The 26,567-nt window shown below is 37.4% G+C and overlaps 1 protein-coding gene across 2 annotated transcripts in view; it reads left to right on the top strand.

Annotated features, from left to right (window-relative positions):
* INTS6 (integrator complex subunit 6) overlaps positions 1-26,567 on the top strand; it is a 109,048-nt gene that overhangs the window by 34,948 nt on the left and 47,533 nt on the right. Inside the window, exon 5 of one of the 2 annotated variants that reach the window (XM_064270178.1) lies at positions 20,811-20,994. In XM_064270178.1, coding sequence (XP_064126248.1) covers positions 20,811-20,994 — 184 coding nt within the window. Of the gene's footprint in view, positions 1-20,810; positions 20,995-22,808; positions 23,028-26,567 lie in introns of those variants that run through there. The other variant, XM_064270179.1, reaches the window with a different exon arrangement.

Below are 26,567 nucleotides of genomic sequence, written 5' to 3'. Positions count from 1 at the left end.
TAAATCTTGAAATCAGTCAATTTAAATCTCTTACTTTGTTTTTCTTTTTCAAATTTTTTTTGTCTATTGTAGGTCTTTTGCATTTCCATGTAAATTTAGATTAGCTTGTTAATTTTTATATATAAAAGCTTGCTGTGTATATACATGTTTGGGTGTGCTACATATATACTCATATATGTAATAAAGCATATAGAAGGCACAGTTACAGAGACCTCCTAGACATGTCCAGACACCTAGCAGGATTGGTATACAGGGTTAAAGGGCTTGGGACCATAGTCTCGTGGGACAACTCAGTCAGTTGGCATGGCATAGTTCATATAGATAACGTATACATCCTAATTTGGTGAGCAGTATTTGTGGTCTTAAAAGCTTGCGAGTGGCTGTCGAAGATAGAACTAGTGGATTCTTCCTATCTGCAGCAAAAGAGAATGAAGGAAACCAAAGACTCCAAGAAGAAAATAGTCCACAGGACTAATAGCCCACATGAACCATGGCCTCTTCTAGCCTGAGAGCAGAAGAACTAGGTAGTGCCCAGCTACCACTACTGACTGTTCTGACCAGGGACACAAAAGAAAGTCCTGGATAGAATGGGAGAAGAATGTAGAAGGAAACTGAGATTTCTAAAAAAGACCAGACTTGACTGATAGAGACTAGAGGAAACCCCCAAGACTGTCATCCTAAGATACCCTTTTAACTTGGAATTGAAGCCACTCCTGGAGGTCTCCTTTTATCCAAATAATAGATTGACTTAAAATAAATAATGTCACCCGTGAAGAATGTGCTCCCCTATACAGTCAACTACAGGTAGTCTCTGACTTACTATGTATTCGAGTTATGATGAATTGCACTTAACAACCATCCGTTATTTTTTTTTGGTACATCTTATCCTTAGTAATATGTAACACATACAGTGTCGTACCATGTAATTTGCTGATGTTATTTTCATGTCACCCACCAAAGACATAGATTGGATTTATAAAGATACTGATAATAAAAGGCAATAATAGTGAAAACTGAAAAAAAGAAAAAGTGGTATTCGACTTATGTGAGAACCGAGTTACAACCAAGTCATCGGAACGGAAACCCATCGTAAGTTGGGGCTACCTGTATATGAGACCAAATGGTCAACATTTATGCAAAAGCAAAGATGAGAGCCAAGGAAGGGCAGGGAAACTAGATAAATGGAAGCAGAACGGAATGGAAATAATGAGAATGCTGACAAATTACAAAAATTGTAACCAATGTCACAGAACAATTTGTACAAAAATTGTTAAGTGGGAACCCAGCTTGCTGTATAAACTTTCGCCTAAAACACAAATATTTAAAAAAAAAAAAATCCTACTGCAATTTTGACCAGCATAACATTGAATCTATAAATTAATTTAGAGGAGGATTGACATTTTATATTATTGATTATTCCATGAACATGTATCTTTTTTTTTTTTGGTCTGTAATATTTCTCAGCAATGTTTTGTAGTTTCAGTGTACAAGGTTTGCACATGTTTAAAAAAATTTTTTTTTTTTTAGGCATCGTGTATTTGATACTATTGCAGGTTATTTTGTTTTTTACTTTTATTTTCTGATTGTTGCTAGTACATAGAAATAACAACTGGTTTTTGTGTATCAATTTTGTATCCTGTGACCTTCCTAAATTTGTTTACCTAGTAACCTTTTTCTAGATTTCTTTGGATTTTTTACATGGATGATCATGTCATCTGTGAATGTAGGCAGTTATTCATTACACTTAAAACTTTTAAGGGGTCTAGTAAGTAATATAATCTAAATCCCAGTCCATAGTCATATTTCCCTGTTTTGTCTCACAGATGTCTACAGTTGGTTTTTTTGAATCAGAATCCAAACATGGTTCATGCATTATATTTGGTTGTTACGTGTTTTTAACCTTTTAAAACCTGTAGCAGTATTCCCTCACTACCTGCTGGGTTTTTCTCCCACGTCATGTATTTTGTAAAGAAATTAGTACTTTATTCTGTGGAATGTCCCTCATCTGGATTTGTTTGATTTGCCTCCTTATGGGGTTGTTTAACTTGATCCTCTGTCCTCTGTATTTCCTGTTCAGCTGTGTATCTGGAGTCTTGGTTGGATCCTTCCCTCTTCCCTTTTTTTTTGCCTAGGGATAAATGCTAGGGGTGGAGGTGGGGAATGTCAGTGGTTCTATATACAAATTGTCAATAGATTCTTAAATTTTCTGCCCCACTTCGAATCTGTACTCTTTATTCATCTAGTCCAATGTGTCACCTGGGTTTTGCTGGACCATTTGGCCCCTTTCCTTGTAAATTCTATGCTGTGGTTTCCTTTGCTCAGCTTCAACATCTGTCCACTTTTTTTCTCTGATGCCTTCTTTTTCTTTGTATTGTTGTAGGCTTATATTTTAATTCTTTATTATAGAGAAAGGAGATAAACAGGTGTGTGTTAGCCTGACCAGAAGTTTCATGGTAGAAGTTCAACATAACTCTGGATCCCTAATTGATCCTTAAAACTTTTTTTAAAAGATCGTTACCGTATGGTGAAATAAGCATTGAAAAAAAAATTATGTACAATAGATTACCTAACATATAGCAGGCAGTACAATTAAAGGCAGTTGAAAGTGCTAAATTTCTGAGGAGAAGTGATAACACTTTCAAAGCTATAAAGTGGTATTATTGCTGTTTGACCCATTATGAAGAGCTGTTACCGAGGAATCAAACATCTGTCCAAAGCTGCGCTTTTTAAAGAAAAGCATTATATCTTCCAGTAATTTGTAGTTGAGGTAAGGATATTATGAAATTATTCTAAGATTAATTAAATAGGAAAAACAAATGAATACTAAGCAAAACCAAAAAAACCAAACCCAGTGCCGTCGAGTTGATTCCAACTCATAGCGACCCTATAGGACGGTGTAGAGCTGCCCCATAGAGTTTCCAAGGAGTGCTTGGTGAATTCGAACTGCCGACCTTTGGGTAGCAGCCGTAGCACTTAACCACTATGCCACCAGGGTTTCCAAATGAGTACTAGTAGTCTTTAATATGCCTTGAAATTTTGCTGTTTATACTAAATTGTTAGATTTGGTCAAGATCATTGTAAAATATGACCCAGATGCTCTGCTTAACCTCGAATGACCCAGAGAGATTCAGAGGAACAGCTAGACTCAGTGTGGAGAAGGCTCAGACTGAAACTCTGTGATACTGAAATTCAAGGATATGCAAGAAGAAAGAAATATGTATCTGTATGGATAATTATATGTTATTGTTGGAGAAAATTTCATGTACATTTAATGTTTAACTGTAGAGAAACAAATATATTAATGTATACCCAAGAATCTAAGTTACAGGTAATAGGTTTGTTGGAGGAATAAATGAAATGACTCAAGCAGGGCATCTAATTGAAGCCCTGGAACATTATAGGAACTTAATTAGTGATGAATTGTCAGTTCTGTTAACTTGCTATGTGATTTTAGGCAATGTTGTTATGGATGGAGCCCTGGTGGTGTAGTGTTTAAGAGCTTGGCTGCTAACCAAAAGGTTGGCAGTTCAAATCCGCCAGCCACTCCTTGGAAACTTTGTGGGGCAGTTCTACTCTATCTTGTAGGATCGCTGTGAGTCAGAACCGACTCAACAGTACCTAACAACAGCAACAATTGTTACGGACAAGAAATCTTTAAAAATGTTTTCTCTCCTAAACTTCCTTGAATTATCGTGAAAAGGCTATTACTGTCATGTTTTAGGGGTGTAAAATGTTTTCAGAAGATAGGGATATATATTTCAGAAAGCTTCTGAACTTTGTCTGAATTGATCTGAATAAATTTTATATTAAAGTACAAGGTTCTACATGTTCTCTAGGTTATCTAGAAAATAATGGCTCTCCAAAATGATTCATAAAGCTTTCACTGTGTTTTTATTTTTAAAGTTTTTCTACCAGTGTACTATAAATTAACCTTATAATTTAATACTTTATACTTTATTCCAGTCTAGATGTTTTAAGCTAGACTCTGAATAAACTTCAGACATAATGGTTAAATGATAGCAAGTTATGCTTTAGCATTGAGAGGGTTAACAGGAGTGTGTATGTGTTGTACTGAAACCTCACCAATTCAGATCACTAGGGGAGGGAGAGACAGATTCTGAATTTTATGTTTTTTTAAAGTAACAAGTTATGATATTTCAAAGAATATATGACTGAATTAATAATAGAGTATTTTTAAAAGGAGGAGACTGTCACTGTTGACTTGCATAAATAAGCACAGCTTGCAATTAAACACTCTTTGCTATTACTCAAATGTTAAGCACTTGAATAAGCAGTAATGCCTCAGTCAACAAGATTGGGTGGATTGGAGTTTTGTAACCATTATTTTGTCTTTTCCTTTTTTTAAAAGTGTGCTTTAAGTGAAAGTTTACAAATCAAGTCAGTCTCTCACACAAAAACTTACATATACCTTGCTACACACTCCCAATTGCTCTCCCCCTAATGATACAGCCCGCTCCCTCCCTCCACTCTCTCTTTTCATGTCCCTTTTGCCACCTTCTAACCCGCTCTACCCTCTCATCTCCCCTCCAGGCTGGAGATGCCAGCATAGTCTCAAGTGTCCACTTGATCCAAGAAGCTCACTCCTCACCAGCATCCCTCTTCATCCCAGTGTCCAGTCCAATCCCTGTCTGAAGAGTTGGCTTTGGGAATGGTTCCTGTCCTGGGCCAGCAGAAGGTCTGGGGCCCATGACCACTGGAGTCCTTCTAGTCTCAGTTAAACCATTAAGTCTGGTCTTTTTATGAGAATCTGGGGTCTGCATCCCACTGCTCTCCTGCTCCCTCAGGGGTTTGCTATTGTGTTCCCTGTCAGGGCAGTCATCAGTTGTAGCCTGACACCATCTAGCTCTTCTGCTCTCAGGCTGATGTAGTCTCTGGTTTATGTGGCCCTTTCTGTCTCTTGGTCCCCTAATTACCTTGTGTCCTTGGTGTTCTTCATTCTCCTTTGCTCCAGATGGGTTGAGACCAATTGATGCATCCTAGATAGCCTTTTGCTAGCCTTTAAGACCCCAGATGCCACTTTCTAAAATGGGATGCAGAATGAATGTTTTTTTAATAGATTTAATTATGCCAAATGACTTAGATGTCCCCTGAAACCATGGTCCCCAAACCCCTGCCCCACTACACTGGCCTTCGAAGCATTCAGTTTATTCAGGAAACTTCCTTGCTTTTGGTTTAGTCCATTTGTACTGACCTCGCCTGTACTGTGTGTTGTCTTTTCCTATCACCTAAAGTAGTTCTTATCTACTATCTAGTTAGTAAATACCCCTCTCCCACCATCTCTCCCTCCCCCCTCTCATAACCATCAAAGAATATTTTCTTCTCTGTTTAAACTATTTCTTGAGTTCTCATAATAGTGGTCTTATATAATATTTGTCCTTTTGCAACTGACTAATTTCACTCAGCATGGATTCCTCCATGTTTTAAAATGTTTCACAGATTCATCACTGTTCTTTATCGATGTGTAGTATTCCATTGTGTGAATATACCACAATTTATTTATCCACCTGTTCATTGACACCTTGGTTGCTTCCATCATTTTGCTATTGTAAACAGTGCTGCAGTGAACATGGGTGTGCATATATCTGTTCCTGTAAAGGCTGTTATTTCTCTAGGATATATTTGAAGGAGTGGGATTGCTGGATCATATGGTAGTTCTATTTCTAGCTTTTTAAGGAAGTGCCAAATCAGTTTCCAAAGTGGTTGTACCATTTTACATTCCCACCAGCAGTGTATAAGTGTTCCAGTCTCTCCACAGCCTCTCCAACATTTATTATTTTGTGTTTTTTGGATTAATGCCAGCCTTGTTGGGGTGAGATGGAATCTCATTGTAGTTTTGATTTGCATTTCTGTAATGGCTAATGGTTGTGAGCATTTCCTCATGTATCTGTTACTGCCTGAATGTCTTCTTTAGTGAAGTGTCTGTTCATGTCCTTGGCCCATTTTTTTTTTTTTTTGTAGTTTAGTTTTTGCAGTATCATGTAGATTTTAGAGAGATATGAGGCACTGATCAGAAATGTCATAGCTAAAAAGCTTTTTCCCCGTCTGCAGGTATCTTTTTACCCTTTTGGTGAAGTTTTTGGATGAGCATAGGTATTTGATTTTTAAGAGCTCCCAATTATCTAGTTTTTCTTCTGCATTGTTAGTAATGTTTTGTATACTGTTTATGCCGTGTATTAGGGCTCCTAACGTTGTCCCTATTTTTTCTTCCATGGTCTTTATTGTTTTAGATTTTATACTTAGGTCTTTGATCCACTTTGAGCTTGTTTTTGTGCATGGTGTGAGGCATGGGTCTTGTCTGATTTTTTTGCAGATGGATATCCAGTTATGCCAGCACCATTTGTTAAAAAGACTGTCTTTTCCCCATTTAACTGTTTTGGGGCCTTTGTCAAATATCAACTGCTCATATGGGGATGGATTTATGTCTGGATTCTCAATTCTGTTCCATTGGTTTATGTATCTGTCATTGTACCGGTACCAGGCTGTTTTAACTACTGTGGTGGTATAATAGGTTCTAAAATCAGGTAGAGTGAGGCCTCCCACTTTGTTCTTCTTTTTCAGTAATGCTTTCCTTATCTGGGGCCTCTTTCCCTTCCATATGAAGTTGGTGATTTGTTTCTCCATCTCATTAAAAAACGTCATTGGAATTTGGATCGGAATTGCATTAAATCTATATAGATTGCTTCCAGTAGAATAGACATTTTTATAATGTTAAGTCTTCCTATCCGTGAGTAAGGTATGTTTTTCTACTTATGTAGGTCTCTTTTGGTTTCTTGCAGAAGTGTACTGTAGTTTTCTTTGTATAGGTCTTTTACATCTCTGGTAAGATTTATTCCTAAGTATTTTATGTTCTTCGGGGCTACTGTAAATGGTATTGATTTGGTGGTTTCCTCTTCAATGTTCTTTTTGTTGGTGTAGAGGAATCCAACTGAATTTTGTACGCTTATCTTGTATCCTGATACTGCTGAACCCTTCTATTAGTTTCAGTAGCTTTCCTGAGGGGTTTCTGTGTATAAGATCCTTTCATCTGCAAATAGAGATACTTTTACTTCTTCCTTGCCAATCTGGATGCTTTTTTTTTCTTTATCTAGCCTGGTTGCTCTGGCTTGGACCTCCAGCACAATGCTGAGTAAGAGTGGTGATAAAGGGCATCCTTGTCTAGTTCCTGATCTCAGTGGGAATGTTTTCAGGCTCTGTCCATTTAGGGTGACGTTCGCTGTTGGCTTTGTATAAATGCCCTTTATTATGTTGAAGAATTTTCCTTCTATTCTATTTTTCTGAGGGTTATTATCATGAATGGGTGTTGAACTTTTGTCAGATGTCTTTTCAGCATCAATTGATAAAATCATGTGATTCTTGTCTTTTGTTTTATTGCTATGATGGATTACATTAATTGTTTTTCTAATGTTGAACCATCCCTGCATACCTGGTATGAATCCCACTTGGTCGTGGTGAATTATTTTTTTGATATGTTGTTGAATTCTATTGGCTAGAATTTTGTTGAGGATTTTTGCATCTAAGTTCATAAGGGATATAGGTCTGTAATTTTCTTTTTCAGTGGTGCCTTTACCTGGTTTTGGTATCAGGGATAGGGTGGCTTCATAGAATGAATTTGGTAGTATTCTGTCCTTTTCTGTGCTCTGAAATACCTTTAGTAGTAGTGGTGTTAACTCTTCTGAAACTTCGGTAGAACTCTTTAGTGAAGCTGTCTGGGCCGAAGCTTTTTTTTGATAGGAGTTTTTTGATTACCTTTTCAATCTCTTCTTTTGTTATGGACCTATTTAGTTGTTCTACCTCTGTTTGTGTTAGTTTGGGTAGGTGATGTGTTTCTAGGAATTGATCGTTTTCAAATTTGTTAGAGTACAATTTTTCATAGTAATCTGATATGATTCTTTTAATTTCAGTTGGGTCTGTTGTAATATCGCCCACCTCATTTCTTATTCGGTTTATTTGCTTGCTCTCCTGTTTTTCTTCTGCCAGTTTGGCCAGTGGTTTATCGGTTTTATTGATTTTTTTTCAAAGAACCAGCTTTCGATTGTGTTAGTTCTTTCAATTGTTTTTCTGTTTTCTATTTCATTTAGTTCTGCTCTAATTTTTATTATTTGTTTTCTTCTAGTGGCCATGGGTTTCTTTTGTTGCTCTATTTGTTCAAGTTGTAGGGATAATTCTTTGATTTTTGCCCTTTCTTCTTTTTGGATGTGTGCATTTGTTGATATAAATTGACCTCTGAGCACTGTTTTTGCTGTGTCCCAAAGGTTCTGATAGGAAGTGTTTTCATCCTCACTGGATTCTATGCATTTCTTTATTTCCATCCTTAATGTCTTCTAGAACCCATTCGTTTTTGAGCAGGGTATTGTTCGGTTTCCAAGTGTTTGATTTCTTTTCCCTGCTTTTCCTGTTACTGATTTCCACTTTTATGGCCTTATGGTCAGAGAGAATGCTTTGTATCATTTCAGTGTTTTGGATTCTGCTAAGGCTTGCTTTATGACTTAATAATTTGTGTTCTGTTTTAGAGAATGTTCCATGTGCACTAGAAAAGAAAATGTACCTGGCTGCTGTTGGGTGGAGTGTTCTGCATATGTCTATGAGGTCAAGTTGGCTGATTGTGGCATTTAGGTCTTCCGTGTCTTTATTGAGCTTCTTTCTGGATGTCCTGTCCTTCACTGAAAGTGGTGTGTTGAAGTCCCCTACTATTATTGTGGAGCTATTTCACTTTTCAGTGCCGATGGAGTTTGTTTTATGTATCTTGCAGCCCTGTCATTGGGTGCATACATATTTAATATGGTTATATCTTCTTGGTATATTGTCCCTTTAATCATTATATAGTGTCTTTCCATATCCTTTCTGATGGATTTAACTTTCAAGTCTATTGTATCAGAAATTAATATTGCCACTCCTGCTCTTTTTTGATTGTTGTTTGCTTGATATATTTTTTTTCATCCTTTGAGTTTTATTTTGTTTGTGTCTCTAAGTCTAAGGTGTGTGTCTTGTAGGCAGCATATAGACGGATCGTGTTTTTCAATCCATTCTGCCAGTTTCTGTCTCTTTATTGGCGCATTTAATCCATTCCCATTCAGCGTAATTATGGATAGGTATGAATTTAGTGCTATTATTTTGCTGTCTTTTTTGTGCGTTGTTGGCAGTTTCTTTTTCCCACTTAATTCTATGTGCCGAGTAAATTATCTTTATATATTATTCTTTCCTCCTTTCGTTGTTGATTTTGTTGCTGGTCAGTCTCTATTTTTTTTTTTTTTTTTATTTTATTTTGATGTGCGGGATAGTTTGTCTCCTTTGTGGTTACCTTATTATTTATTCCTATTTCTCTAAATTTAAACCTAACTTTTATTTCTTTGTATCGCCTTGTCTTCCTCTCCATATGGAAGACCTATGACTACATTTCTTAGTCCGTCTTTATTGTTTTAATGTTGTCTTCTTTTACGTAATAACATCACTGTTCCCTGTTTTGAGCATTTTTTTGTCTTTTATTTTTGTGATTTCCCTGTCTAGATTGACTTCTGTTTGCTCTGCCTAGTGTTCTAGACTCGGTCGATACCTGACATTACTGAATTTCCAACCGAAGAACTCCTGTTAGTATTTCTTGTAGTTTTGGTTTGGTTTTTACGAATTCCCTAATCTTCTCTTTATCTGGAAATGTCTTAATCTCACCTTCGTATTTGAGAGACGGTTTTGCTGGATATAAGTTTTTGCCAGGCAATTTTTTTTTCTTCATTTTTTTAAATATGTCTTCCCGTTGCCTTCTTGCCTGCATGGTTTCTGCCGAGTAGTCTGAGTTTATTCTTACTGACTCTCCTTTGTAGGTGACTTTTCGTTTATCCCTAGCTGCTCTTAAAATTCTTTGGTTTTGGCGAGTTTGGTTATAATACGTTTTGGTGACTTTCTTTTGGCATCTACCTTATGTGGAGTTCGTTGAGCATTTTGGATAGATATTTTCTCATCTTTCACAATATCAGGGAAGTTTGCTGCCAACAAATCTTCAACAATTTTCTGTGTATTTTCTGTTATCCCTTGCTGTTCTGGTACTCCAAGCACTCGTAGGTTATTTCTCTTGATAGAGTCCCACATGATTCTTAATGTTTCTTCATTTTTTTTAATTCTTTTATCTGATTTTTCTTCAAATATATTAGTGCCTCATGCCTTATCTTCAAGTTCAGAAATTCTGCCTTCCACTTGCTCAAGCTCGTCTGACTTTGTATTGAGTTGTCTACTTCTATAATTTTATTGTTAGTCTTCTGCGTTTCTGGTTGCTGTCTCTGTATGGATTTTTCCAGCTTATTAAATTTTTCATTATGTTCCTGAATAATCTTTTTAATTTCTTCAGTTGCTTTATCTGTGTGTTCCTTGGCTTGTTCTGCGTATTGCCTGATTTCCTTCCTGATGTCTTGAAGGGTTCTGTATATTAATCTTTTGTATTCTGCCTCTGGTAATTCCAGGAAGGCACTTTCATCTAGAAGATCCCTTGATTCTCTGTTTTGAGAGCTTGTTGAGGCGATAATGGTCTGTTTCTTTATGTGATTTGATATTGACTGTTGTCTTTGAGCCATCTATAAGTTATTGTATTAGTTTATTTTATGTTAGCTTACCATAAGCAAGCTTCTTGCTTTGTTTTGTTTTGATATGCCCAAATGGGTTGCATCAGTGAGCTGGCTTGATTATTTTCGCCTTTGGAGCGCTGACGTCCTGTTCCCAGATTGCTAGAGTTGTTATGAGGTATATCAGTCTAGGAGTCCATTCACTTTTCTTGTGTGAATTCAGCTCAGGTGTCTATGTAGATGAACATCAAGTGTGTGGTACAGACTCTGTCCTACGGTCTTAGAGGGGCAGGGGTGATTAGTGTAGGGACCGGTATCTGGTTGCAGCAGGGGGTCACATTCTGAACAAGGCAGGGGCTGAGAATCATCCCCCACGTGTCTCTGAGGAACACGTGTCTGTGTTCCCTAGAGCATACAGGTGGGTAGGTTCTGCAGACAGACCATGGGCACCCAGGGTTTTTGGTTGTAAGAACTGGGAGGTAGCAGTTATCCTTGGACCCCTGTCTCGGGTGGCTGGGTGACCTGAGTGGAGCTACTAGTCCTTAGGCCTCTGATGTAGGTAGGTGAGGACCTGTTTAACAGACAAAGCAATGTCAAACATCAAACACCCACCACTTCGCCGCGTAGCTGAAACGGTTGGAGTCTGCCAGCAAGGGCCTATTCTTCTGAAATAGACCCACACGGGTCCATGCAGAGGGGTAAAGCACTCAAAGCCCATGGACTGCTTATGTCTGGACAGGAGCTGCTTCTGTCCTGAGCTCCCCTGGTTAGTGGGGCTGACAAATTATCTTTTCCCCCAATTGCAAATTTATTCCTTCTTCAGGCTGGGAGGATGGCTCTAGGTGCTCAACAGGGCGTATCTCAGGCCCAGGGAAATCAGCCACTGAATCCTGCTTGGGAGCTGGCAGGGGGGTGGGGATACAGTAAAATATATGCAAGTACCTAGCTTTTGCCGGGAGCGCTGTTCTTCTCTGGTTCCGAAGGTGTGAGTAGGCTGTGTGGCTGGCTGCTGCTTCCTGAGGAAGCTGCAGCCAAGCACTAGTACTAGACCGTCGCTGCTGCTGCTCCTGGAAGTGGTGACTGTCGGCTCCCTGCGATTCATGTCTCGTAACTCTTCTCGACTTCTGAACTGTCTCTTCCTCCCCGTCTCCCTCGGTTCATTTTCTAAGCTTGCCTTTGATATTCGGGGCTTCTAGCTTTGCGTAAATATACTGATTTCACTTGTTTTTTCGGGTCTTTGTTTTAAGAGGGCTTGTTGGAAGCATCTGTCTATTCTGGCATCTTGGCTCCACCTCCTATTTTGTCTCTTGTACGTCTTTGAGACACATATTCTCTTCTGGTGCATGTATGTGTGTGTGCATGTCATTTTGAAATTAAGTTTTGTAGTTTAGTTTTTAATTCATGCTTTGTATATTCCGGTACCTTGTTATTATAACATCATTGTAATATGTTATATCATCACTATAATAGTAGAGGTAGAGAAAGCATAAGGACCTTAGTATGTACCATGTTATATATGTTTTCCTCTGCAGTTGTTTCTGGTAACAGTGTTTTGCTTTCATTAATCTGTTTTTTTCCTTCTGCTCTTATTCCTTTTACCAGCAGTCACTCTGGTGCTTTTCTTAAACTATTACATTAGCTCCCTAGCTTGTCTTGGCAGCCGTTCAGTTCATCGTACACATGGCAATTATTACTCTATAGTACACCACTTGACTTTATTATTCTACCGTTCAACGATGTTTTTTTGCTTTCCACTGCCAACTAGATTTCTCAGTGCCCTCCACAACCTAGCCACTTCTCATTCCATTTATTCATTTAGCCATTATTATTTGATTTTTTTCCATGAACTAGATACTATTCTAGGCTTTGATGATAAAATTGTGAGAAAACAAACGGGCCCATTCCCATGGGTCTGGTTGGGAAGGCAGATATTATTAAATATTACATAGATGAAGATAATGAAATATCCTATAAAAGGGAGGAGTATGTGTAATGAGAGGTTTACAATAAGGGCAGTAGATCTAGTTAAGGAGGTTGTGGAAGCCTAAGATCTGAAGAGATGAGTAGGATTTAGTACACAAAAAGTGGGAAGGAAGATCATACCAGGCAGCGGGCTAGCATGTACGAAGGCTCTTGCAGAAGAGAGATGAAGGACTGAAAGAAGGCTAATGTGGCTGGAATATAAAAGAGAAGGAATCATAGTATAAGGAAGGTTGTTGGGCTTGCCCATCCAGGACTTTGAGGCCATACTCTGTAATGTTGTTATTAATATAAAAGCAATAGGAAGCTGTCTAAGGGTTTTATTTTGGGGTGGGGTGAGAGGCAGGGAGTGGAGGAGAGGGAGACCAAAGTGGGTATTGGTAGACCAGTTAGTTAGGCACTGATGCATTAGTTCTGACAATAGCTTGTACAAGGAGGTTGATGAGAGTAGAAGAGATAGAAAGAAACAACAGTTTCAAAAGACATTCAGAAGGTTAAATCAATAAAATTTGCTGACATTGCATTTGGGGATATAAAACCAAAAACCAACCAACCAAACAAACATCCATTGCTGTTGAGTTGAGTCAGACTCCTAGTGAACCTATAAGGATAGAGTGGAACTGCCCTATATGGTTTCCAAGGAGCACCTGGTGGATTCAAACTGCTGACCTTTTGGTTAGCTGCCGTAGCTCTTAACCACTGTGCCACCAGGGTTTCCATTTGAGGGTATAGGTGGAGAAAAATTATGAGTTCAGTTTTGAACATGTTGAGTTTGAGTCATTCAAGAGGAGGTGTCAAATAGGAAGTGTGGTGTTTTTTTATTTTTTTGTAGATATTACTTAAATAATGGGTTTTATGGTTAAATTACTTTGGAAATGTTAGCATAGAGGTTAAGAAATAGGCTTCAGATATTGACCTAATTTTGAATATTTACCCATTTATCTTACACCTCTGCAACTTCAGATAAAGTACTTAACCTCTTTAAGTCTTCTCAGTTTTTAAATGGGTATAACACCTAACGCATTGGGTTGTTGGAAGGATTAAATTGGATCATGTGTAATGGCACCTGGTGCACAGAAGGTAACAATAACAACACGAAGCTGCTGTTACTATTACCTATTAGAAATGTTGAACACTTGACTGAAGTGCTACTTTTTCCATAAATTGTTTTCATCTCCCATGGTCCATACTCTGTGACTCAACTGGAATTCCTTTTTTTTTTTTTTTTCCACACTCAGAACTTTATAAAACATTTTCAAGTATTTTAGATTCTGCTTCTGCCACCAGTTGCAGGTAGGCCGTGGATTGGCACGAGTCCACATTCAACACATCTGTGTAAGGTTAGGTTGTGTTTCTGGTTTAATGAGTTCAAGGATACATATTATGAAAGTGAGGTAACCACACCTAGTAGGAGCAGATGTAGTGCATCTCAGTACAGGTTTATTTGGCCCCCAAGCCTATGAGAATATGGCTGCTGGTTGTCTCATTTTATCTGGAAAATTCTTCTTGCTAGCCTTGTTACCATTCAGGAATACCTTGCAGTAACAGTCTGTGTACTTTGTTGAAAGAAAATACGGGGCTGTCAAGATTCTTGAATTACTTTCAGCATTTCCAAGCATCCCAAAGTGCCCTTCTGCCCCTTGAATATTATTGTTTGTGGCATTTTAGGAAGTTCATTTTCTTGTACCTCTCTTAATGGCCGTTATGTTTTCTCTGTAAAATTTTTTATGTTCTTGAAGGTAAGAAATCTATTTTTCTTATCTTTGTGTACCTCAATATCTTAATATATTGCCTTTCATTAAATAACTCCTGAGTTACAGCTTGATTTGTGATCTCTATTCTTTTGATCGTTCTTAGTTTTTTTAAAAAGGCCCCAAATGATAAAAATTAAATTTTGTCTATTTATAATCTAATTACCTCTGATATTATGCCAAGTTCATTTGTTACGTGCAGGCCAGTGCAGTAAACTGTATGGAAAAGTGAAGGTTTAATGTGTGTGAGGTAAAAAAATTTGTAAGAAATAATACATGGTCAAGTTCTTTGTATCTCTCATAATGCAGAAATGTATGAGGTTATGTTCTGTGTGGGCCTCTATGGAAGTGTGTCCTTATGTAAATTATCATTATGAGTGTTGTGTACTGAGCTACTTGGAGTAGTTGCCATGGCACCAGCATGTGGAGTGGTTGTTTCTCCACACTCTGCTCCAGGTTTTGCAACTCATGTCTTTGTATCCTGTATGCATGGGCACATACAAGCTAGAGACAGCTAGTTACACATACAGGGAGAGAATAACTTTCCCAAGCTCTCGGAGATAGGACTACCCAGTTCTATGACCCATCACATACATGTTACCATGGAAACTGTGTTTGTGTGTTTGTATCCACATGCAGGGGAGCGCGATTCTTGTTAGCAGGGCATTGAAGGGTGGTTGTGCTTTGTGACTGCAAACCTTGCTCTGCCCTCTCATGCTTTCCTTAGACTGGTAGTAGAACCTCATTTATTCTTTCATTTGACAAATACTATGGCGGACAGGCACAGAAAAGAATCAGATCCCCTCTCCCAAACTGGTGAGATAGGCAGCCAAGTAAATAGGCCCTTAAACTTAAAGTGGAAAGTGCTATGATTAAAGTGCGTATAATTTGAATTACTTTAGTAATAGAACTAATTGGCAGAACATCCAAGTTCAAGAGGAACCCTTAAGTGTTGGTACAGATCAGCCATGACTCATGGTGAGCTCTGGGTGTGATCATCATCCAGGAGCCAATTAGGTTGTATGTTAGGAGACATCTGTTTGGATTCCTGAATTAAAGATGCTTTTAAAATAAATTTCGTTTGTCTTTCACCTTTTGCTGACTTTTAATTTTTTTAACATTCTGCAAGTGTAAAAAATAAGTAATGATGTATGAGTATCTTGGTTACCCGAAGTTTTGAAATAGCTTCTTTTAAAGCGAGCTAGCTAAAACATGATCTCAAATCTTGTTTATTTGGCTTGGTATGTCCTTATTAAGTCCTGAAATTGTGCCCATTGGATAACTTAATAATGGTATCTGATTATAGCAATATAGAAAGCCTCAAGTATATTCAAGTAAAATCAAAACTTTTGCCAACCTTTGGAAAGTATAATCTTGTGAAGATCTTAATAAAGGTCAATAATAACATGCTTATGAAAAAATTACTGTATTACCAAATCACACATGATATATTCAGTTTTTAAAATTTGCAGCCCTCCTTAGATGTTTTAAACTTTATTATGCAGTCTAGAATAATTTACTGGCTTTTGATAATTATCTCCATATTAATGTATTCTAGTATTATAAGATGAACTGATATTAAAAATTCTACTGTATTTGCTTAGTTTTGTTCTAGATTTTTTAAAAATGTAATAAATGAAACAGTATATTACAGTAGTTATGATGTGTTCCTCCACACAGGGTCGCTTCCCTCCTTCTTCTCTACCCCACAAGCAACCATTATGAATTTGAGCTATTCTAAATATTGTTTACTTTTAATAGTGCATATAAATGCTATTTTGTACATATAATTTTTCATATTGCCTTCTTTTAAAATACAGAAATAGACTCATATATGTACAGGTGACATTGCTCTGCAACGTAGAAAGGATAGTCTTTTTAAGAAATGCTGCAGGGTCAGTTAGGTATCCATCTGGAAAAAATAATCTTCATCCCTACCTTACATACACCAGAATCAATTCCAGACGTATTTCATATTTAAATGTAAATGTGAAAATAATAAAGCCTTTTGAAGAAAACATAGGAGAACATCTTCATGATCTTTGAGGACACAAAAAGTACTAAAATATAGTAATATGATCAACACCTTTTTTTACAAATCAAAGATACCACTGAAATAATGAAAAGCAGTCATAGATATTTGCAATGTTTATATCCTCCAGATCGATAAGAAAAGACAGATAGCCTACCAAAGCATGGGCAAAAAACTGTAACAGACACTTTCTATTCATTTTAACTGTGGTAAATGAATATACTGCAGTTCTGTTTATTGATTTTTTTTTTTTTTTTATATCAGTGGACTTGGAGGTTTTCCTGTTTCTGACAGTGCTGTAATATTCTTTTACGTTATTTCTTGTGAAAATATACGAGAGTTTCTCCAGGATGTGTGCCTCGAGGTGGCATTTCTGAGTCCTAGGATATGCTCATTTTCAGTTTTACCAAATATTATCAAATTGTTTGCCAAAGTGATTTTGCCAGTTTATAGGCCTATCAGGCGTGATGGAGTTCCCATTTGCTCTAGATTCTTGTCATATCACTTGGTATTGTCAAACTTTAAAATTTCTGCTAATCTGATAGGTGTAAAATGCTCTCTGATATTTAATTTGTATGATCTGATAATTAGCATCTTTTCACATGTTTAGAGGCCATGGTGATTTTGTCTTGGGTGTTACATTTTACCCATTTTTGTTTTCTTTTGAGAATTATCTATTTGTATTTTTTGCGTAGTTTTTCTAATGGATGTTCTTATATTTTTTGATGTGCATGTGATTTGCTTTGATTCTCAAAGTCCTTATGTTCAGAAAGTCCCCCCGCCCCCCACCCCTTGTGATTTTAAGACCTTGCTGGAGTTTAAACTGTAAACCTTAGATTTGGAGGAATTCAGTTCTCCTAAGAATGTTTTTCCTTCAGGCCTTTATCTCTTTCCTGTCCCTGTTTGTCTGCCATCACTCCATCCTATTTTATCTACAGGAGATTTTTTCCCCCTATTTGGTGCTGAGAGGGTGGTGGTGATATGGGGAGGGGGAAATAAATTGAAAAATGAATAGCAATTTGGGAGCAAGAAGCCCTGGTGGCACGGTGGTTAAGCACTTGGCTGCTAACCAAAAGGTGGGTGGTTTGAGCCAACTAGTCACCCCAGTGGAGAACAATGTGGCAGTCTGGTTCTATAAAGATTTCAGCCTTGGAAACTCTATGGGGCAGTTTAGTCTGTCCTGTAGATAGGATCGCTGTGAGTCAGAATTGACTAGAGGGCACACAATAACAATTTGAGAATAGTTATAAAATTTAAATAGCTATATATAAAATTTTGGGGAATATCCTTCTGACTTTTCTTGGCTTTTTTTTTTTAACTTGAAATGCATTCTACATTTAGCATTGTACAGCCATAGGCCAGTTTTTTCTTTGGATATTGTCTGCATTGCAGATGCTCATCAGGATATGATTAGTTGTGTGTGTGTCTATGTACCAAAAAAACCCAAACACTTTGCCTTTGAAGTCAATTCCTGTTCATACCCTATAGAACAGAGTAGAACTGCCCCATAAGGTTACCAAGAGCAGCTGGTGGATTTGAACTGTTGACCTTTTGGTTGGCAGCCATAGCTCTTAACCACTGCACCATCAGGTCACACATACCTACATACATATACACACACACACACCCACACCCACTCACATGTATATGTACACATACACATGTGTGTGCACATACTAGTTGTGTATATAGGTGTGTGTATATACGCATACATACACATATACCTCTTGTAACAGGCAGTGCCTGTTATCCACTGGATTCTCAAGATGATTTCCCACCTCCTTTATTCCCCAGAGTAACTGTATTAACAACTGAAACCCTCTTCAGCCAGTGCCACTGGTGCTTTGAAGTTTCTGTGATGTTAGAAAATGACCAAGCGCTTGGTAGTTCTGTTTCCCAAGTAGAAAAGTGGTTGGTTCTGAGGTAAAGATGACACAAACAGTGCTTTCCCGGGTGTCTTACGGCAGGATATGGTAATGGCGGCAAGGGCTTGGAGTTGCTGAGCTGTTTTGCAGGTGTCACAGAGTTTTGAGTTTGGAGAGCCTTCATCAGAGAACATCCTGGCCCAGATTTCGTTAGCATTCCTTCCTTACTGCCTCTGACTTATTCTGCCCTAAGCAGGGTCATTGCCAGAGGAAGAGTTCATGACTTCCGTCCATGGTCAGAGAACCTTGGCCGATCTTGATAAGGGAGCCTTGTAAGCGTATTCTCTTGCCAGGAATCTTCTGGACAGAGGTGCAGCTGCTCTAGGAACCCTCTTAGAATAGAATTGAATTTTTTTTATCCTGGTTTGAGGGAAGTCATTGAAGAAACCTGAGTCTTTAATCAGTGTAGAATGACTTCAGTTCCTAATTTATTAGGTTTAGTTATCTTTCTGAAGTGAGAAATAGAAAGGCTGTAAGCAATACAGTTATATCTTGCTTTATGGAGAAAAGAGTGTAAACTTGGGAAATTAATATGGAAGTGATAATTTTAAACTCTGTTACATATTAAGAAAAAACAAAAACACAAACTCCAACATTTGTATTAATAAGTTCCTTGAATATGCTGAACCTGGACCTACATAGTGATAAGGATTTTTATTCCCCTAAGCACCACACCATTATCACACTTAAAATATTGTTAATAATTCCAGTAAGCAACATATATTCCAAATTTTCCTGATGGTCTCAAAAATCCTTGCTTTTGGTTGTTTAGTTTCTTTTATTCTGTAACAGTTTTATCAGTCCCACCTCTCCCGCCTTGCTTTTTTCAGGCTGTTGGTTTTTTGGAGAAATTGGATCATTTGTTCTCTAGAATATCCCACATTTTTTATTTTACTGATTGCTCCCTTGTGGTGCTGTTTAACTTAATCCTATATCCCCAGTCTCTACAAATAAAGGCTTAGTTAGATTCTGGTTTCCCTTTCCCCTCATTCCTTCCCTCCCTCCTTCCTTCTTTCACTGTCTCCCTTACTCCCTCAGGATCTAGGAGTTGATGTGATGAACTTCCCATTGCATCACATCATGACACATACTAGTTGTCCCACATTTAGGGATGCTAAGATTGATGTATGGATTCTGTTCGTACACTGGTTTTTAACTAGAGGTGCCTGTTTGAATCACTTTAGAACTTTTCAAAATTCTTAAGAATCTTAGAATCAGAAGAGATTCTGACTTAGCAGCTTTGATGGGGATAAGGAGAAGCATCTGTTAAGAAATAAACACACACGCCCAAAACCCGTCTACGTAGGTGTGGTGAGAATCACTACCTTAATACCTTTAATACGTAATGAGATTGACAAAATGTACTTTTATGTAACGCTTTAGGAATGTATGTCTTATGTAAGACATTTAATATTTAAAATTATTAAGAACAGAGGATATTATTGAGGCTGCTGTGGTACAGTAGAAACAGCAATGAGTTGGATCCAGGAGACCAAATCGTTCTCTCTCAGACCCATTTTTAAAAAATGTAGAAAATAGTAATAATAAGAGATCTATCACCAGGTTTTTTAAACAATTAAATGAAATGATTTATTTGGAAGCAGTCCAGGACCTGATGTTTTATAACATTGAATCTAAATCTGAAAAACATTACAGTAATTAGATTTTTTTCTTTTAATTATACTTTAGATGAAGGTTTACAGAACAAACTAGTCTCTCACCAGACAGCTAGGACATACATTTTTCTATGACATTGGTTAACAACCCCATGACATGTTAACACCCTCCCTTCTCAACCCTGGGTTCCCTGTTACTAGATTTCCTGTTCCTTCCTGCTTTCCAGTCCCTGCCCCAGAGCTGGTACACCCCTTTAGTCTTGTTTTGTTCCATGGGCCTATTCAATCTTTGGCTGAAGGGTGAACCTCAGGGGTGACCTCATTACTGAGCTGAAAGGATGTCTGGGGGCCATATTCTGAGGGTTTTTCCAGTCTCTGCCAGGTCAGCAAGTCTGGTCTTTCTTTTTGAGTTAGCGTTTAGTTGTACATTTTTCTCCAGCTCTGTCCGGGACCCTGTATTGTGATCCCTGTCAGAGTGTAGTGAGTGGTGGTAGCCAGGTATCATCTAGTTTTACTGGACTCAGTCTGATGGAGACCTTGGTAGATGTGGTCCATTAGTCCTTTGGGCTAATCTCTCCCTTGTATCTTTAGTTTTCTTCATTCTTCCTTGCTCACTAAGGGGTGAGACCAGTAGAGTATCCTAGATGGCCGCTCACAGGCTTTTAAAACCCCAGACAGTACTCACCAAAATAGAACATACTCTTTATAAACTGATACGGATTTTTTTAATTTAGGTCTTTGGAGTAAAGCTTGAGAAAATTAAATTATAATACCCAATATTTTTTATATGCTATTTTAGCTGTATCTGTATACGCTCTTATTTTTTAGCTTCTTTTTGAACAGCTAAAAGATTCATAATGCAGTTTTAATGTAATTATAATTAAAGTGGCCTTTTAGGAAAAAAAATGTGTGGAAATCTTTTTTTTTTCTACTTCCAGCTCCATTTACCTCTTAATTCTCCTTTACCTGGAAGTGAATTGACCAAGGAACCTTTCCGTTGGGATCAGAGACTCTTCGCATTAGTGCTGCGGTTGCCTGGCACCATGTCAGTAGAATCAGAACCGCTGACAGGGGTACCCTTAGATGACTCTGCAATCACACCCATGTGCGAGGTAACAGGAGGTAAGTTTTGTAAACACTTCCTTGCAGAATTTCAGTGACTTAAAGCAGAGTTTATCTGAATGTTTTTAAATGTACATTTCAAAAACCCCATGCTTGTTTTTATTGAACAAGAAGATGGTTAAATTTTCATTTATTGATGAAGATTTATGATCCTGATTCGAATAGAATGGCTACTACTTGATCTGATAAGGAATAGTGATTTTTGCTACTTAAATAGAAAATGCTGGCATTTGAAGCTGTTAAATTAATTTTCTTCAGAGATTGCTAATGATTTAGAAATACTGTAGAGTTATTTTTTGTAAGAAATGTTTTGAGAATTATATCATTATCCATTTGATGGTATATTGTTGGATTTAAGTACAGTTCTTCTCAGAGGCAAATAGGCTTGAGGAAGCAGGTGGTGAGGCCTTCCCCAGTTTATGCTTCACTTACAAATTCGATCAGATAGCCGGTGTGTTAAAGGAGCATTAATGAGAATCTTGAAATACAGCGTTAATAGACTCAACTTCTATGATGTGAAATTGGTTAACAGGTGGATTAGTTTTGCTAAGTTCTGTAACAAATGTTATGTATTGATATGTATTGAGTGCCTACTGTATTCCAAGCACTGTTCCATGCCTTTGGACTTCACTAGTAAGCAAGACAGACATAGTGGTCTTGCCTTCATGGACCAGGTTGTTTCTCACCTAAGGAATTTGATGTTAAAATGTCCAAGTCTGGTATACCACTGTTTCACCTGTGATTAGGGCCTGTGGTGTAGTCTCTAGATACAGTTAGTGCTCTACTGAGATTCCGTCATAGCCATCTGCATCATTTAAGGGAAAATGGGCTGTACAAAACATGAATGTGCTCGGTTGCTAACCAAACGGTTGGAGGTTCAAGTCCATCCAGAGGGCTTAAAGAAAGAAAGCCCTAGTGATCTACTTCCAAAAGGTTACCAGTTGAAAACCTTATGGAGCACAGTTCTACTCGGACACACATGGGGTCACCATGAGTTGGGATCGACTTGTCAGCAACTGCTAGCTAGTTAATATTTTAGTTGCCCTTCTAAAATTCTATGGGTGTTAAAAATCTGCAACACTTACAGACAAAAAAGGGAATTAGCTTTACACAGGTATATGAGGTAGACAAGTGAGGAAGCTTTATTCACATTATTAAATGTTACCGTTTTATAGAAATGTTTTTGTGAATTGTTTTTACTGATGTCTTCACAATTTAATTTACCCAAAAAAAGTTTATGCATAATTTTTAAGGGACAACCTTTCTATCATCGGAAATTTACCGCTAATAATTCTCTGTGCATGAATGTGTTTCAGTGGCAGTCCTAATTATTTCTGTGGGTGGATTGTACATTTGTATTCAGGAAATTTGAGTTTTCTTTGAACTGACCTATTTACTAAATTCTTGGATTTTTTTTTTAAATTTAAATCTAGGGTTTTCACCTAACAGATTGTGAAGGACCTTCAGGCTATAATTGAAATATTCTTGCATTGGAGATTCTTTACCATGAATTACTTAGTTTGGATTTAGAATTAAGAAGAAGTTATGGGACTATATATACTATAACATATGTCTTCTAGGATCAAGTATATTCAGAAAGTGAAATGAAGTTAGTGGTGTAAACAGAGTGGGTCTGAAAAGAACCTTGAGATATCACGTAGTAGTTAATATCCGTGCCTTTGGGCAGTAACGTACTAAAGTTATTTTGTTTATTCTTTGAAAGGAACATCTCCAAAGGAGAAGATTCTGAATTCACCCTTGGTAATATCTTTCGGTGACCCAGAAACCTAGTTAGTGAAGAAATTAGGAAATTTCTGCAAAATACATATCCTGAATCCCCTTTTCATGCTCTCGCTAACAATAATGGGAAGCTGCCCAAATGCCACTCACCTTTTCATATATCTCAGTAATGTGTCTTCTTTTTTATTTTAAAAGAATGTTCACTAAAGAAAGTTTTAGGGGTAGAATGTCAGGAAAGGAGAACAAAAAGCTAATACCCGCTGTTACTGCACTATCCAAATATATAATCACTGGTAAGTTTCCTCTGTGTGTGTGTGTGTGTGTGCGCGCGTGCACGCATGTGCGCATACATTTATTTTTCCCATGCTAAAATAATTCATGCTCACTGAGAAAACTGGAAAGAAGTTCACCTATAATTGCCAAATCAGTTAATATTTTGTTGTATTTCTTATGTATGTGTTTTAAAAAAATGCAAAATTGTCATTGCAAGCATTTTTCTTTAACAAATATTAACATGGTTTTAAAATTTTATTTATTGGTCTGTGATTTGAATAGGATGTAGTTATTATTAATTATTAAAGTGGTAATTAACGAGCGTCCACTCTATGCCAAATAGTGTTCCAGATACTGGGAATACAGCACTACAGTAGACAAAGCCTAGATTGTTAGACAGGGTGACAGATAATAATCATATAAAATGAATAAATAATATTATTCTAGAGAGCCGCCGGTGGTGCAGTGGTTAAGAACTATGGCTGCTAACCAAAAGGTTGACAGTTCGAATCCACCAGCTGCCCTTTGGGAACCCTATGGGGCAGTTCTACTCCGTCCTATAGGGTCGCTATGAGTTGGAGCCATAGCTCACCATAGCTCTTAACCACTGCACCACGAGGGCATATGTATGTGTGTGTGTGTGTGTGTGTGTATACACACACACACATATATGTGCACAGATATACATATATATGCACATATTAGTTGTGTTTATATGTATGAATTGGAATTGACTGACAGCAATTTTTTTTAATTACTATGAAGAAAAGAAATTACAGTAGAGGGTGGCGGATAAGCAGGGACCTGAATGATGAAGCTTCCCCTCCTGGCAAGGGGGAAGTGGAGGGAGGAAAGGGACTTGTTCCCCCCAGGAAAAAGTTCTGTATTTGGGAGCAACAAAAAGGTTGATGTGACCGGAGCTTACAAAGTTAGGGAGGAGTGGAAAGAAGAGGTAGGCAGGGGCCAAGTATTGAATAGTTGTTTAGGCCATAATAATAAATATTTTTTATTTTCTAAGTATGATGGTGAGCCCTGGTGGCACAGTGGTTAAGAGCTCAAGCTGCTAACCAAAAGGTGGGCAGTTTGGATCCACCAGCTGCTCCTTGAAAACCCTATGGGGCAGCTCTGCTCTGTCCTGTAGGGTCGTTATGAGTCAGAACTGACTCGACAGCACACAACATCAACAAGCGTGACGCGAAGCCATTGGAGGGCTTTGAATAGGGGATGACGTCTGGTTTCTGTTCCTGAAAAGCAACTTTGGTTGTTGGGTAAGAACATACTGTACAGTAGCAAGAATGGAAACCAGGAGACTAATAAGGGATAATAGTAATTTGGTCTGGAGTGCTGGGTTTGGAGAAGTCTGATGTAGGATATATTTCAAAGGAAAACCAGGGATGGGGGAGCGAGGGGAAGCGAAGTCAAGGATGATTCCCTTGGCCTGAGCAGCTGGAGCTGAATGGCTGTGCCACAAACCAAGATTGGTACGCTGGAAAGAAGCAGGGGAGGCGCAGGGGCGACAGTGCCTAATAGACGTGTTGGTAGAAATACTGAGGATAAGAAGTGTTTTATAAGAATTATTTAAAGACTTCTAGATTAATAAATGTAACTTCTTAGCATCTGTAGGGACTGTTGCCCAACTTAGAAATGTTCTTTTTGCATCTTCTTCATTTTACTAAAATGCTAATCTAGAAGTAGACTTCTGTGGGCTCTACTTAACGAAGACTGAGCCAGCTTCTTGACTCGAAGGTGTGTGTTAATACACTTTTCTTACAGATATAATTAGCGATTTTAGAAACCTTACCCTTCGGTATAAAGCTTCACACATTCAGTACAAAGTGTCGTCACATCTTCTATGTGAGTTTTAACATAGAGAATAAGTAAACATAAGAACAACATTACATAGAATATAGGCTCACTTTGTAAAGATGGCAGAAATTGCTTATTTCTAACTTTCAAAAGAATGGATTTTTATTATTTGCCAAATGACTTGTTTATTCAGTTTTTCCTAGTTTTTATAAAACACCTCTTTAAATAATTTTATTTCAAACTAAGATCATAACTGATTTGCTTATATTTTTCTGGTCATCAACTTGATAATATAGCTTAGGGGAGTAGAGAGAATTAACGACAATTATACAGTCAAATTTATTTATTTTTTTTAATGATGTCTTGGGAAGATGTGTAAATGTCATGAAATAAGGTATTCAACCTTTACATAATCTTTTAAATACTTGTGTGTTAGGATGGTCAGCCTTTTTTATGTGTTTTATGTACATGTTTAAATTGACTTAATTTTTTTTTTTTTAATTTTTTACCGGTGCTTCCAAATAAACTTGGCTCTGTATAGACAGTTTCAGTATTGGTTTCAAATCAGCACCTTGATTTCCAAAGGGAAAAAGTGTACCTGGAGTAGTTTCTAATGCCCTTTCAGGGTTTGAATCTTGGCTGCACCACTGTACTAACTCGGATAAGTTAGCTAACTACTCTGTGCCTTAGTTTTCTCCTTTGTAAAATGGGAAAAATAACCCATATACTTTTTGCTAAGATTAAATAAATTAATATGATAAAGTGGTTAGAACAGTGCCAGGCACCTAAGAGGCACTTGGTAATTGGTGGCCCTTTATGGGTACCAACATCATCATTGTATGCAGGTAAGTTGCTTGTTATGTGATGGCTGTTTTTCTAAGAAAAGCTTATTTTTGAGTGTTTGAGTCATTCACTACCGCCTAATGGTCTCTTCCAGGAGTATCCTTTAGCAGATTACATGTTGAGAATGAATTGATATGAGTAATTTGATTTGTCAAATACAGTGAAGTAGCCTGTATTCTGAAATAACTGGTTGAGTTTGTAAAAGGGCAGGACTTTATCATATTGAACTTACTAAAAATAATATTGCAAGATATTTAATTAAAATTGAATTTTAGTGGTCCAGGTTTTCTGCATTGGTCTAGATCAACACTGTATAAAAGAAATATAATGCAAGCTACGTATGCAATTAAAAATTTTCTAGTAGCCACATTAAAAAAAAAACAGAAACAGGTGAAATTAGTTTCAATAATATATTTTATTTAAACCATTGTATCCCACATATTTCGACATGAAATTGATGTTTTAAAGTGATTAAGAGATTTTACATTTTTTTAATACTAAGCCTTTGAAATCTGGTGTCTGTTTTACACTTACTGTGTATCTCAATTGGACCTAGGTACATTTCAGGTTCTCAGTAACTATACGCAGCTGGCAGCTATAGTATTGGACAGCACAGGTCCAGATAATTTTGTTGAAAGTCACTGTTTAGGAGATCTTTTCACCTGTATCTTTTTTTTTTTTTTTCCCAATCACTAGATTTTTAATGCTTTTGAACTAAATATATTGTAGGTTAACACATGTGAAAGGAGTATTCATTAAAAAAAATAGGAAATTCCCAAGTTAAGCCAACTGAAATTTGGAAAAACACAATACCATCTTTTCTGCAGATACTTAAAATATGCAGTCACTGCCAGAGACCAATTTCAATAGTTACTGCATATCCCCTATGTATTTAGCATTAATCTTAATGA

Source organism: Loxodonta africana, chromosome 17 (genome assembly GCF_030014295.1).
Source record: "Loxodonta africana isolate mLoxAfr1 chromosome 17, mLoxAfr1.hap2, whole genome shotgun sequence".
Classification (NCBI taxonomy): Eukaryota; Metazoa; Chordata; class Mammalia; order Proboscidea; family Elephantidae; genus Loxodonta; species Loxodonta africana.
Note: the sequence above shows the minus strand (reverse complement) of the source record. Positions and strands in the feature narration are given on the sequence as shown.